At 35.8% G+C, this 15,683-nt stretch overlaps 1 protein-coding gene across 3 annotated transcripts; it reads right to left on the bottom strand.

Moving 5' to 3' along the window:
- Nucleotides 1-1,217: 1,217 nt before the first annotated feature.
- Nucleotides 1,218-11,672, bottom strand: LOC106775668 (ATP-dependent zinc metalloprotease FTSH 9, chloroplastic). Of its 3 annotated transcripts, XM_022786538.1 has the most exons (14): nucleotides 10,766-10,904; nucleotides 8,528-8,712; nucleotides 7,524-7,589; nucleotides 7,274-7,408; nucleotides 7,061-7,126; nucleotides 5,924-6,109; nucleotides 5,438-5,524; nucleotides 5,223-5,336; nucleotides 4,987-5,111; nucleotides 3,884-3,992; nucleotides 3,466-3,591; nucleotides 2,476-2,799; nucleotides 2,277-2,400; nucleotides 1,218-1,714 (listed from the first exon to the last, which is right to left on the bottom strand). In XM_022786538.1, the coding sequence occupies exons 2-14, from the start codon at nucleotides 8,657-8,659 to the stop codon at nucleotides 1,602-1,604; spliced, it is 1,707 nt and encodes a 568-aa protein (XP_022642259.1). In that variant the 5' UTR covers nucleotides 8,660-8,712; nucleotides 10,766-10,904; the 3' UTR covers nucleotides 1,218-1,601. The 3 variants fall into 3 exon arrangements, with proteins under 3 accessions (XP_022642259.1, XP_014518298.1, XP_022642258.1); XM_014662812.2 differs by lacking the exon at nucleotides 8,528-8,712 and having other exon boundaries at nucleotides 10,766-11,671; XM_022786537.1 differs by lacking the exons at nucleotides 5,924-6,109; nucleotides 8,528-8,712 and having other exon boundaries at nucleotides 10,766-11,672.
- Nucleotides 11,673-15,683: the final 4,011 nt, after the last annotated feature.

The following is a 15,683-nucleotide window of genomic DNA, read 5'->3' on the forward strand; positions in this document are numbered from 1 at the left end:
TATTATTTTAAACATTGAATTTAACTTATAATTATTACCAAAAGCTACTTAACAATCTCATTAGTTAAATTTATTTATTAAACTTAACAATAACGTATATCTTATATAAGTTAAGCATTACGAATAAAATATGACAATAAATTTAGTTTCTCATATATGCATATATTATTCTGTATTGTATATACTTAATTTTCAGAACTCCATCTAATATATATAAATTCATCCAAATCATTGATTAAAATAAATATTATAATTCTTATTAACAATATTAGATATTTATTGATTAAAAAAATGGATCTATTTGAGAATAGAATCACATGTTGCCTCAGTACTTGTTTGTCCATTGCAGTGAATGTCAGTACTTTACCCCACATGCAGAAATTAATCATGCAATTCTACATTATGCTACTATTATTGCTTGCATTTAACTTTTTCTTTTATCTTATCTTTTCCTTACAACAAAAAACTGACAGCAAGAAGATGAAAGAAATAAGTTATGATGTTTTGTACAACAGGATCCAAGACAGACTACATGTGCGTATCGAGCTGTAACACTTTTCCTCTTTTGCTCAAACTTTATCAAGATAATTCATAATTTATTCAAATAAAAAAAATTAAAATTTAACAAATTTAAAACATCTTAGCCAGGCATAACATTGTATTAATAAAACAACTCGAATTTTAAAAGTTTCAAATTCAAACGTCATACAATTTTAAACTTGAAATTGATTAAGGTTTGGAATCAGAAGAAAACTGAAAACTGTTTCACTTCAACCTTTAGAGAAGTGGAAAAGCCGGAGACCATGAGTGACATAAAATGACACCATAAACATAAACATTTAGCAGGTAATTCTAACCAAAACGTACGAAATGTTGCATTCAGACGCCAACAGATATTTTAGACTTGATTCAAAATATCAGTCATCTTACTATAACAATACAAAATCATCACTATCATTAGTGCCTGGAAAAATGGACTAGCTACAAAATAATAAATTCATTTATTATCCAAAGGTCAATATTTCATATGTTTTATTTTATGGAAGAAAAGAGGTGTTACCTCAACTCGATTGCGGTTGATTATGATTTATGGGCCACAGATATGTTTTATTTTATGGAAGAAAAGAGGCCACCATTTGGAAATGGACTTCGTTAAATTGTCACTAGCAATTCTGACAAGATATTTTTGGAGTAAAAGATGGAAGAATCCATAATACTTCACAGTATCAAACTGTACAGAAATAATTACATTTGCAGGCAATCGCATGTGACCACAATAATTGTCAGTGTAAAAACAAAATTCAGCTAACAACATTTATGTAATAAAGGTGACACCAATTGATGAGTAAATTGTGCACCTTTCCATTTCCCATGGCTTTGGAGCTTTGGAAAGTGAATTATAACACAAACAACAGGCTGGCTACTTGTTAAAAACGATGCCAAAAATTCACCTTACAGAACTGTACAGAGTTGTAATGGTGAATTCATGCTATTTGAGATATAACTTCACTGTCTTCAGGGAAATTATGTCAACTCATATCCCAAGTTACAGTCCACATAAGTTATAATAGTAGACAGCTCTCAACTATCAGCTACCTGTCTTACGATGGGAGAAGAGGTTGTTGTGCACCTTTGACAAAGGTGGCAAGCTCTGTTGGTGCTACCACCATTCTTAACCACTTTTGTAGCTCTTCACCCTCAACTTTTTCCTTTTCTGAAGAATAAGCACCACTACAACATCAGAACTAAAGCCCAGAATGACGAGTTTCAACATCAGTATCGTATACATTCACGAAAGCAAATGATGTTAACATTTCAAATTAATTAAAATCCCTTACATGACCAATTTTTTTTAATAATAAACTCCAGGTGGAATGAACTTGTAAGCCTAAATCTAATCTCCACTCCTACTTGATGGATTTCAGAAGCTGTAAATCCAAATCTAGCATAATTCTTCGTGCAATTTCACTGATGGCTTAATGACACGAGTGAATATACAAACACATGCATGTATACGGTCAGATGAGCATTTTTTCACACTTCAGACCAAACAGTTAATGGCAGGGGGCATGTAACATTGATATCAAGAGTTATGAACACGTTCAAGTATAATTCATTATATTCTTTATTTGAACAGTACAACCTTAACACTAATCATATCAATCAATCATTTAAGTATGTTATAAGATATTACATGTATTAATTGCTATTAATTTGAAATGGCCAGAGAACACACTGCTAGATCACCTAACATTAAGAACAGTATGCCTAATTACCTTCCAAATCAGCACCAAGACCCTCCAAAACAGTTGGATTTGCTCGGATAATGGATAGTGCTACAGCCAGAGCAGACTGAAGTAATGTTTGCACCTCTTTTTGAACAACATCAACAAGATGTCCCTGTTGAATTCAGACTAAAATCAGCATAAGAAAGAAATTGAATAGGAAGAAGAAAAAGTTACAGAACGGCAAGACCTGATCTCTTCCCCAAGGAACTGCTCCCCCAAACTCATCAACTCCACCACTAGAAAGTGTGGCTATTGAAACAGGGCCTATGGTCTGATTAAGACCATATTCAGCTATAGCCTTGTATGCCATGTCAGTTGCCCGTCGTATGTCATCAAGTGCTCCTGTTGATACTCGACCAGAAAAAGCAATTTCTTCAGCAGCACGTCCTCCAAGAAGGGTAACCAGGCGACCATGCAACTCATCAACAAATAGCAAGTATCTATCCTCGGTTGTTGGAGGAATATAAGTAAATCCCAAAGCCCCTCCTGACCTTGGCAATATACTTAGTTTCTGATGACAAACAAGATATTAAGGCATTGAATCATCCTTAAAAAATAATTTAAAGATTAATGAAGAGCAACATATAGATTTCCAAGATACAAGTTATATATACAAAAGTAGGCAGCAAATTTTAAGAGTAGCTTCTACAACTGTGAGTATTGGTTTACAAATAATATGACGATCAATAAAAAAATGAAGCACAACCCAAACTTAATGGAGCAACGGTATATACAGTACTTTGCCTGCAGAAGCTCCTATCTCAGATTTTCATAATTTCACCTTACTTCTATTTATCAGATATCACTCCAGAACTTTATACATTATTCACCATAACAGCTAGAATTTCTATATATCAACAATGCAAAAATGCTTGTGAAAATTAACCCATCCACCTCATCTCTCATCCCCAATCCCATGAAGATAAGCAAAAAACAATTTCTGGCCAATGGCTAAGAATCTATAAAGCAAAGCCAATATGAACGAGAAATAATAAATCATCACAGTAAATTTAAACATAAATGCATTAATTCTAGTTGTAGCTTAATATACCAAGAATCCTAAAAGCTAGCAACTGAAATCCAAAATTTCAAATAGGCAAATATGCATCGCTCAATCTGCATATCTGCAATGACTGACATTTTTTAGTTACCAGTATGATCATCTTCAACCATTTACCTCAACACGTGGCTGTCCAGGAAGAAGGTTTGCAACTGCAGTACCTACTACAGCATGACCAGCCTCATGTCGTGCAACTACAGCCTTCTCACTTCCTCGCAACTTGGCAGTCTTCTTCTCTATGCCCTAAAACAAATAATTTGGTTTATGTTAACACAACCAATTGCAGAACTGAAATTTTTAATTTCATGCTCATTTGACAGAAAAATCTGACCAAACTACAAGCAGTAGCAGTTAAGTATGTAAAAAATAGATACATAAACATCCAAGATCATTAAAAGAAGCAAAGGACGCCAAAATTTTGGTTATCATTTGAGTACAAGTTAGACTACTTTTATCCATACCATACAACTAAGTAGAGCAGTAACACCAAATAATTAGAGTGACTTATAGGCCATCTTGAGAAAGTTTGACTTACAGCTATAGATCTTTCTACAGCTTGGATGAAATCAAGTTTTTCCACCACAGTTTTATTTTGTCTTCCCGCCAGTAGAGCAGCCTCGTTTACTAGGTTTGCAAGATCAGCTCTGTAACAATATAACAAGCAAGGTAGTCAAATTCGGGAATTATACCTGTAGGAAAGGGGTAAAAATTATAATGAGAATCACAAGATTTAACAAAATTAATACACATTTGGTAATATTCTTATAAATTAATATATACGAAAATTAGTGTGTGTGTGTGTGTGTGTATAACCCATAGTCCATAAATATCATGAATCATATTAACATGTCATAGCCCATAAAGTAGTTAAAGCTTAACAACATCAAAACACAAGTACAAAATACATCAAGTTATAGCTAACACAACATAAAACTTGAACACCTCAAGCAAATAGTAATATTTTAATCCTAGAGTCTAGATCTTTAATCTAATAAATGTGCCACATTATAATCACAAGGATCCAACATTAGATCCTCACCTTCAACTCCATCAACTGGGAGCAAGGCAACAGAAAAAAAAAAAAAAAAAGGGTGGCTGTGGGGAACAAGGAGATAGCAAGAGGGTGCACTCAAACAGAAATGGAAAAGGCATAAAACCCCTGTGTCAACAGAGAAACAAAGAAATTCAAATTCAAGCAAAAAATAGAACAGAGACAAAATGATGGGTGGCAGCTGCAGTTCAGTTTTCATTGTTGCAGACGCCTGGTGAAGAAGGAGCACCTCAATGTTAGGGTTCCCTAATTGAACAAAATGAAAGCAACTTCGAACAGTGTTGAACCAAATTGGAGATCACTAATTTTTATAGCGGGTACAAAAATAAAATCATTTAAATTTTTTTTCATAGCATACCAGTTTCAATTAATAAAAAAATCACAGGCTTTTAAAGATTTTATGACTTGAATCCAAATTTCATTGGCCATTTGAATTTTTCAGAGGGATTTTTTTTACTAGCATTGTAACAAGTACAACAACAATAGTTTTATCCCATTACGTGAGGTAATGATGAACAAGTTTCCAGCTGAAATTCAAATCTCCATATTTTCAAAAGAGGGAGAGTAGGCGAGAGCAGCATACTTACCCAGTAAAACCAGTTGTCATACAAGCAATGTCACCAAGGTCAACATCCTTGGCTAAAGGAAGTTCCTTCTTGGAAACATGAACTTTTAGGATAGCTTCTCTTCCAATCCTATCAGGTGTTTCTACCTAAGAATTATGGGAAATTTAGTAAAGATATACATAATGTTGATAATTGTCAATATAAATGTTTAAACCATAGGACATCATGTACTAAAAACTAAAAAATAGGATACAGACCATAACTACGCGATCAAATCTTCCTGGCCGTCGAAGTGCAGGGTCCAAGACATCTGACCTATTAGTAGCTCCAAGAACAATCACTGCAGAACTGCTATCAAACCCGTCCATCTCCTGCAATGCAACTTTTAACAAATTAGTTTTATTAAAGTAGGTTTAACTGGACTTATTTCTTTACATTCACAAGAAACAGAAAATGTCAAAGGAATGCTGACAGTGAGCAACTGATTCAAGGTTTGCTCTCGTTCATCATTGCTGACCATGCGAAATTTTCCATCACGACTTTTAGCCACAGCATCTATCTGCATACCAAAAGAAATGTTGTTCTGTTTAATAAAGGGGGTGTGTTTTGGATAACTGCAAAAATTAAATTATTTCCATAATCAATTATTGTTATAATCGATTATAGTTAGAATAACATTTTGTTTCATTTGGACACAGCAAAAAATATGTACAAAACTTAGAAAGGAAAATAAACTGTTAAGAAATAATTATTAGTTCCAAATTTTCATACTCATAAAAACTAGTTCATCTTTTCAGAAAAAACCAAATCTTTTACAAATTTCAGCTATTATCTCCGAAATGCAGCTGAAATTGCAAACAGCTTTCTATCCCAAAAACAGCCGAAATCTTTAACTAATCTTTCACAAATATGTTGAACCAAATGATCCAGCAGAACAGAAGAATATATATTGTTATACCTCATCAATAAAAATTATGGCCGGAGCCTCCCTTTTTGCCCTTGCAAATAGATCTCTAACACGGGAGGCACCCATACCAACATACAATTCTACGAACTCACTAGCAGAACAACTTATAAATGGCACATCAGCTTCCCCAGCCACAGCCTTTGCTAGTAAAGTCTTACCTGTGCCAGGAAGACCCACCTGTAAGATAACCAATAGATATTCACTGCCTAGATGTCAATCCAAAGCAATATTAAAAATCCTCACATACAGAAAAGATAGAAGTTAAAACCTTTCAAGAATTAATGCCCAAGACTATCTATGCCATGCACAGCATGATGCAGTCCCCTAGATTGCAAGTTAATGATTACTTAAAATATGAGAATATGTTACGAGGTATTGGATTAGAGTTTGAAAGGATTTAAAAAAAAAATTGGATAAAAAATTCTTATGTTATTCAATCACAACTATAAGAATTTTTCAGGAGGACAACAAATTCATTAATATTCAATTACAAATACTTATAACTTATAAAACTCTTCCAGTATTCAACAATTACAAATTTCAATAGATTAGGATTTAGGATAGATTTCATGTGAATTTTAATACGAGACTTGCCTAGAAGCTTATTCTTTCTTTTCCAAGACATAATCTTTTCCCTTTTCGTTGAAGACAAGGTCATGGTTGAGGAAACCAGTTGACAAAATTTCACACTCAGCATTATTAGATAACAAAATTGAGCTTATTATTGATACCCAAGAGCAAGAATGAGAAAATGTTAACGTGTAGAGGGCTAGTACAGCTTATATATGAGGACAAATGTTGCTTAGCATGACATAGAGCTAGAATCTATTAGCTATTAAAAAAATTGTATTGGTTTTACTTTTCCTTTTCTAAACCTTATCATTTATTCGTTGTTTTTTCATTGAATCTGGTTATATTAATAGTTTTTTATAAACCTACGGAATATTTTGAAATCTCATCGATAAAATATTTTCAAATCATTTATATTCTGATATAAATCAAATATTTTGACATATGTGCCCTATTCTCAAACAATGAGTCATAGCTATAGTGTTAGCTAATAACAACATATGGTTTCATTTCAGCCCAGTATACGAGTATCATTTTCAGACACAAGCTATAACTTACCAAAAGAACACCACGAGGTGGGCGAGCACCAAGCCTTACGTATCTGTCTGGATTTCGAAGAAATTCCTGGCAAGTGAACATCAGAATTGTCAAAACTAAAACCTTGTATCACCAGAAAAACTGAAGAAGAGAATATAAGATAAAGCTAAACAATAAAAAGCCTTTAACCCTACAGACTATAAGTGTTGAAAATGACAAGAGAGTCCAGCTTACCACAATCTCTTCTAACTCCTCTTTAGCTTCATCAACACCAGCAATATCGGCAAAAGTTACTGTTTCTCCTTGTTCAGATGATTTCCTACCAGCAGAAGTGCCTGATTTGCGGTTCCGAATCTGGCCAGCTGTATGCTGTGCAGCATACAATTATTCAGAAAAAAAAAAAATATCATTTTAAAGCTGTAGGAAGCCTAGGTTGTATGAGAAGGTCCAAGGAATTAAGATGGGACAGAATGCAAACTCACACCTGAGAAAAGCTTCCAGGGACTCTATGGAGAAGCCCTGCAAGCACAGCAGCATAAAACAAGGCTATCTGTGAATATGAGAATGAAGTCAGTATGCCACGTGTTATGAACATATCATGAAATCTACTTTAAAAGCCGAGGAAACTTATAACTAATTGGAATAAGCAGGTGAATATTTTGAACAAGTGATACAACATTGAATTGATAATGAAATACTAGTGAAAGTGAAAATAACAGAGTCATAAACTACAAATACAATATTGCATACCAAACAAATTTCGAAAAGCTTCAGTTACTTGGGCAGATTGTTCACATGAATCCAATATAAAAGTTAGCTATCATTAAATGATCAAGGTAATTCAATGCTTTAAGAACTTAATACTCAAAATAGGATTATTGTGGCTTTCTGAAAATTATCCTTCTAAACTGGAAAAATAATGATTCACAGAGGATGGGAGCTGTATCCACAACTCTGCTTTTACTCCAGCTGCTTCATTGTATTGGTAAAACAATTGTTTTGCTTCATTCTAAGAAATTGTTGAGAACGTGCCTTTGGATGTTGCATACTTTTAGAAAGATCTCAGACTTGTTCCAGTTTGAAAAAATCAATTTTTCATTCATTAGCCGTTAATGGATTAGCTATTTCCTACTTTTCAGCTAAGTTATTAGTGTGGTTGCTAGAATAATGGGATGTGATATCTTAGTCAGTTATTTCTGAAAGAATTTAAATTAAGTTGTGTTAAGATAATAAGATGCTATACAAAGCACTTTCTGTTGCACTCTATTCTTTTATCAATTTCTGTATCTTCACTGTTTTCTCCCGTTAGCCACTGCCTTTGTTTTTTTTAAAAAAAAAACCGAAATGTTGGTATCATAACTCTCTTCTTGAGGACCTGCGTCTGTGTTTTACAATGCCATGGATTCTGAAGGAAGTTTTTCCCAAGCTGCCCTCCCAATCTTTGATGGGGGAAACTACGACCCCTGGACAGTGAGAAATGAATCTTACTTGGAGGTATTTGATCTTTGAAAAGCTGTGAAAGAGGATTATGATGTCCTTCAGCTGTCGGACAATCCTACCATGACCCAGATCAACAATCCTAAGGAGAATAAAACTCAAAAAAAACAAAGGCAAAATCATGCCTTTACGCTGGTATCTCTACACCATCCTCACTAGGACCATGACTCTCAAATCTGCAAAAACAATTTGGGATTATCTAAAGGTGAAATATGTTGGAGATGAAAGAATACAAAGCATGCAGGTGCTTAATTTACAGAGGAAATTTGAGTTTCAAAGGATGAAAATAAAAACTGCATAATTAAAGATCCAACCGGCCTTGGAATGTTCAAAGTCAAGATGAGGAGCAAAAGTTTTTTCATTTCATCCAATGAAGATGTAAATTGCATTTCCACTTATAGAAAGCTCAGCCTATCTTTGGCACAAAAGGCTAGGTCCTTTCCACATTTGGAAAATAACTACATGCTGAAAAATCAACTAGTCCAAGGAGTTCCTTCCTTGACAAAAAAAAAATCCAACTGTGAGGCTCATTGAATCGGGAAGCAAACAAGGAAACCGTTTCCTAAAAGTAGCTGGACAGCCAGTAAAGGTTGTAGCCGGGTCTCTATTATATAATATGTATTGAAGACCTAATGAGAATGTGTCGGATTTACTTTCTTAAATACAAATTAGAAGTAGTTGTGATGTTCTAGTAATTCAAAGCACGTGTTGACAATCCAACCAATTGTTGTATTCAGATTTGAGGTTGGACAATGGAAGAGAGTACAATGCTAATTAGTTTCAACAAACTTTTCATAAGACCGAGATTGACCATCAATTGATGACTCCTTACACTCAACAAAAGTGGAGTAAGTGAAAACACAAATAGATCAATCATGGAGATGGTCAAGTGTATGTTTCATCAAAAGGAAATACCAAAGAAGTTTTGGACCAAAGTTGCAAATATTGTTGTCTTTATTCAAAACAGAATTCCTACACAAGTAGTACAAAACAAACTTTTTTTAAAGCCTAGTTTGGTTTTAAATTTGTTGCAAGATGCATCAATTGTCCTATAACATAGGCCAAATGGACCAAATCATAATCAAATTGTAACACTTAAACTATTGTGCTCTCAAGTGGAAAAAGGTGATTAGCTATAGCTTTTGGCTCAATGGTAAGTGGTCAATCCAACAATCAGTGTCAAAGTCAAAGTCACAAGTTTGATTCTCAATAGGACAATTGTTGAGAGAGAGATTGTTGCAAGATGCATTAATTGTCCTGTGATGTAAACCAGGTGAACCAAGTTATCATTGATTGGTAATGTTTGCACTGTTACACTCTTAAGTAGAAAGAGTTGCAAGCTCAATATCTACTATGACTTTTGGTTTAGTGGTAAGTGCTCATTCCAACAAAACTTTCCCTTAATTTTTTAAAAATATTTGGTTGTTTGTGCTACTCGTGTACCTCAGGTTAAGTGTGATAAGCTTAACAAAGAATATTTATAAGGTACAGAACAATCTCTAAAGCTTGAAGTTTGAGCTGTTCAAATCATTTGACAACTTCTAACTCAAAGGCAAGCCTATGACGTCACTTAACACACACAAAAAAAAATTAACGTCCTTGAGTTTTGAAGATTATATTAATTCAATTTTAAAGTTAGAGGACTAGAATGAATCAAATTTTCGAATCAAAGTTTATTTACTAAAAACATATTAACCCAAGAAAATAATTAGAAGGGTGCTAAGACTTACAGTTATTTGTAGAAAATACCTACCTTGAGTTTTGTATTAAAACTCAAGGATCAAAATAGTGTAGAAAATTAATTTTGGTAGTTACTAGTTAGTCCCATACTAGAAACTTCAGGATGGTAGTAATGTGTTTAAAATAACCATGGATGGTGAGGTGCATCTATCAGATAGTAGATTTTGTAAAAGAATACTCACTACAGGAAAGGTTTGTTTATGTGAAAGCAGGTAGATTTTTATTTGTGTATGATTTTAATGTTCATCATTATGCTCTTGATATCCAATTCCGGAACCAACCTCCTCACAAAACAAAAGCCCGGTCCCACTATGTGAAGTTGGCTAAATGGATCGTATGGCGCCATTGCTCTAAACTAAATTCAGATAAGCTATAACTCACATTAAAAAGTCTCTAGCACCACAGTAATAATGCTATTACTAGTTTAATTCTCGAACTTCATATATCTCTAAAATCACACACATAACACAGGTGTTGCCACATGCTTACCAGTGCAGAGTTAAAGAATCCACCAGATCGCTTATCCGGGGACCCAAACTCCACCTTATTGTCCAGCATCTTTTCATAGGGAGTTCTGATATCACTTGGCCTTGTGGTAGTGTAAACTATCCTCTTAGTTGGCGCAACACTCTTCACCAAGGATTCTGATTCTTGCATCCTAATAATATTACTACTACTACCACCATTCCCTGCAACATCTTCACCACCACCATCATGGCTTGTTCCAATGCCAGCCTTCAACTTGAACATGATGTGGACCCCATCCACCTCCACCTTCTGCACCTGGTCACTATTGATCCTACTCAAAAACTCGCTATAAGGCACACTCACAAACACCGTAGGAGCCTTCGGGTCCGACCCGGGCAGTGGGATTCCGGGTCGTAGCAACCGCATGACGAAGAACCCAATCCCTATTTGCAAAAGCAGAATCCCAATTTCCTGAACCTGAATCAGTGGCTGCCACCGCCACCGGCGCCACCGCGACCACCACCCGTCCTTCCGCCGGTTCGAACCGGCATCGTCTTCCTCGGTCTTCTCCTCGCCAGAATCTGCCGCAGAATCTGGTTCTCCGGCTGAACGACACGCCCATGATGATCGGTGGTGACCCCATAATCCGTACCTAAGAGGAGCGTCGGGCAAAATTGGGCATCGGAAACGATGGAGGGTGTCGTAGAGGGAGGGAAGAGAAACCCTAGAACTTGCGCGGGAAAATGGTTCGTAGGGTTTTAATTTCGTGTGGGTTAAAGCTGAGAAATAGTGATAATGATACTCTAAAGGTAACATTCGAAGTGAGTAAGAGAGACCCGGATACGAAATATTGGAACTTAAAACGTCGGTATTGGAGTTTGCAGAGTTGCAACAATGGTGGGAAGGCGAAAGAAGAAAGAAGAAAGAGAAGGTTATTTAAAAGAGTATGATAACCTTTGGATTGAAGGGGACTTGGAAGATCTGAACCGTCGATTTCCTTGTTTTTCGACACTCTAGTCAATGGTCAATAATATTCCTCATCACTCATGTTTTGTTTCTCTCCTAAGTTTTGTATTTTTGTATTGTTTTTCTTAATTTCATACGCATGCATGGACTATGCATGAGATTATTATGTGTATAAACAAAAATTTAACTTGTGTTCCTTATGTTGTAAAAAAATAATTGTGATCTGTTTAGTAAAAAAATGCCATGTCATTCCAAAAATAAAATATATAACTGATGTGTGGATAGGATTTTGAGTAAGAGTCGTTCTTGGAATTCTAATAAATTTAAGTTTACCTTGAGGATGGTCCATCAAAAAGAGTGTGGAACCAAGGAGCCTAATATATTTTGTTAGCTGACAATATTAAAAATCATAGTCAAGTAAAGTAACATCTACTTGAAAATGATTAACTATATCTTAATAAATGTACTAAAAAATATATATTAGATGTAATATTTCATTTTAATAGTATAAAACTATTAAAATATTACATTATATATACGATAATATAATTACTTAGATTAAAATAAACTTATAAGAAGATAATAAATATGCTTTTGTAGATTCATTTATCAACTAATTTGATTCATTCTCACCTCTTACTGGAACAACTGAAAAAGATTGTCCCCTTAAACTCACATCATTTAGACTATTATCGTAAAAGAGAAAGCAATACGAAAATAAGAGTAAACTAGTGATAAAACAATTTATCATAATAAAATAGCATTATAGCATGTTTTACACTTCACACAATATAAACATTCATCCTAAACATATAACAGACTAAAACAATACGAAAATAAGAGTAAACTAGTGATAAAACAATTTATCATAATAAAATAGCATTACAACATGTTTTACACTTCACACAATATAAACATTCATCCTGTTGAAATATATATTGTATTGTGTTATTGGGCTTTTAGTTTTGGGCCTTTTTGATGTTGGTCCATTGTCCCATATATAGGACATTTTTTTGTGTAATAGTAACTTAAGAAAAGTAATACATTTTGACTGTTCAGTTTTCTCTCCCAAAACTTTCACATGGTATCCAGAGCCCATTAGGGTTTGCCCGCCGCCGCATCCGCCGCCGTCCACCGTCGCCGCCGTCCGCCGGTGCCGTCGCCGGTGCAGCCTTTTCTCCGGCGAAGTCAAGGGTTCGGGTGCGCCTCGACGAGCGCGACCCATCCCTGGTGGTCGCTGCCTCTTTCTTCTCTCGACGCGCTGTCACGCGCCGTCTCCTTCCGGCCACTCTCCGGCACGCCGCCTTTCCCGTGCCGGAACTTCACCGCGCCGCTGCCGGTCGTTTCGTCTCTGTCTCCTGAGCGTGTTGTGGTCACTGTTTTGCTGTTCCNTTGAGGGTTGCTCCGATTAGGGTTTCTTCCCACAAACAATTTGTCCCTCTTTTTGTTTGACATTTTAATGGNTGGTCTTGGAACGCCATCTCTTTCTACTACTCCTACCATTACTTCTGCAAAGCTCAATTGGAAAAACTATCTATCTTGGTCTTCTTCCGTGGAGTTATGGTTTCTTGGTCAAGGATACCATGATCATCTTGAACAAGATATTTCCACCGTTTCCGAAGAAGAAAAATCTCAATGGCAGAAGCTTGATTTTCAACTATGTGCTGCCCTATGGCAATCGGTTGAACAAGAAGTTTTAGAAATTTTGAGACCCTACANAACGTGCTCCTCTTTTTGGAGAAAAGCCCAGGATATCTTTGCTAATGATGTGCAACGTCTCTTTGATGCAACTCAAAGAGTGACTTCCCTCAAACAAACCAATCATGATATGATTGCTTACATAGGAAAGGCCCGTGCTGNTGTAGAAGAATTGAAGAATTTCTTTGTGGNTGATTCTTTAGAAGGCCTAAACAAGAAGCTTGATAAGTTTTACATGGTCTTAATTCTAAGAGGTCTACACTCAGAGTTTGATCATGTTCGTGATCAAATGTTAGCTGGTGATCAAGTTCCATCAATGGACANCTTAGTTACTCGACTTCTTCGGGTACCTTCATTAGTTAAAGATGAGAGTTCAATTGGTGGTATTGAAACATCAGCTATGGTAGCACCACAAGGAAGAGGAGGAGGCAGAAGCAACCGAGGAGGAAGTGGTGGTCGTGGTATGCGTCCTCAGTGCACATATTGTAAGAAAATAGTCCATACTCGAGAGAAATGTTATGCCTTACATGGATATCCAGACAAAGCTGCTCATGTTTCGAAATCTGATGATCTAGAATCCAAAATTTCAGATGAAGAGTACCAAGAATTTTTGAAGTATAAATCTGAAAAATCTTCTAATCCTGGCCAATCTTCCTCCATGTCCAATGTGTCAACTGCCTGTATATCTCAATCTGTGGAAGGTCACAATCCATGGATCCTTGACTCAGGTGCCTCAGACCATATCTCTGGTACTATTTCTTCATTTTCTTCCATGTCCTCTCAGAAAATCCCTCATTTTATTACTGTTGCCAATGGATCCAAAGTTGCATCTCAGGGAATTGGCAAAGTTTCCTTATCTCCTTCACTAAATTTAAATTCTGTTTTGTATATTCCTCATTGTCCTTACAATTTAATCTCCTTGAGCCAATTGACTNGTTCCTTAAATTGTTCTGTAACCTTTACTGCTAATTCCTTTGTTATACAGGAACATGGTACGGGTCGCCTGATTGGAGAAGGACATGAGTCTCGAGGACTTTATTTTTTGAAACATAGCTCTTCAGTTTCCTGTTTTGCCATTTCATCCCCAAAACTTTTGCATGATCGATTGGGCCATCCAAGTTTATCCAAGTTGAAGATGATGGTTCCGAGTCTCAAGAACATTCAAGCCTTAGATTGTGAGTCGTGTCAGTTAGGAAAACATGTTAGATCTTCTTATCCTAAAAGGTCTAAAACACTATGTAATTTTCCTTTCTCAACTATTCACTCTGACATTTGGGGACCAAGTNGTGTTACTTCTTTTGGTTTTAACTATTTTGTAACCTTCATTGATGAATTCTCCCGATGTACTTGGATTTATTTAATGAAAGAGAGATCTGAACTTTTGTCCATATTTATGTCCTTTATTAATGAAATCAAGAATCAATTTGGGAAGACAATTNAAATCCTTCGTAGTGATAATGCTNAGGAATATTTTTCTTCAGCGTTTTCTTCATTCTTATCTTCCCAAGGAATTTTACATCAGTCAACATGTCCTCACACTCCACAACAAAATGGTATTGCAGAGAGAAAGAATAGACATCTCATTGAAACTGCACGCTCCTTGATGTTGAATACTAATATTCCTGTGCATCACTGGGGCGATGCAGTCCTCACTACCTGTTTTCTAATCAATAGGATGCCTTCTTCCTCTCTTGAGAATAAAATTCCTCATTCTGTCATTTTTCCAAACGACCCTCTATATCATGTCTCCCCACGTGTATTTGGGTGTACATGTTTTGTCCATAATGTTTCTCCAGGTCTTGATAAGCTATCCGCAAAAGCTATTAAGTGTGTCTTCTTGGGATATTCTCGTCTTCAAAAGGGGTATAAATGTTATTCTCCCTCACCAAGAGATATTATATGTCTGCTGATGTCACATTCTTTGAGGATACACCATTTTTCTCGTCCTCCGTGGAGGATCGTTCATCTGTTCAACAAATGTTTCCTCTACCATCGTGTGATCCCTTGGTTATTCCTGCCTCTATACCTCAAACTCAAAATGTGAATGACATTGTTCCTCCACCTCTTCTCACATATCAGCGTCGAAGACCATCTCAAGCTCAGAACAATGAAGATCCTCGAGACTCATCTCTTCCTCCATCAGCTCACCAGACCATGGATCCTTCATCCTCCTCGTCTTCTCCTAACTCAGATGATAATTTGCCCATTGCCCTTCGGAAAGGTATTCGTTCTACTCGGAATCCATATCCTGTTTATAATTTTTTGAGTTATCATC

The sequence above is a fragment of the Vigna radiata genome, chromosome 10 (assembly GCF_000741045.1).
Source record: "Vigna radiata var. radiata cultivar VC1973A chromosome 10, Vradiata_ver6, whole genome shotgun sequence".
Classification (NCBI taxonomy): domain Eukaryota; kingdom Viridiplantae; phylum Streptophyta; class Magnoliopsida; order Fabales; family Fabaceae; genus Vigna; species Vigna radiata.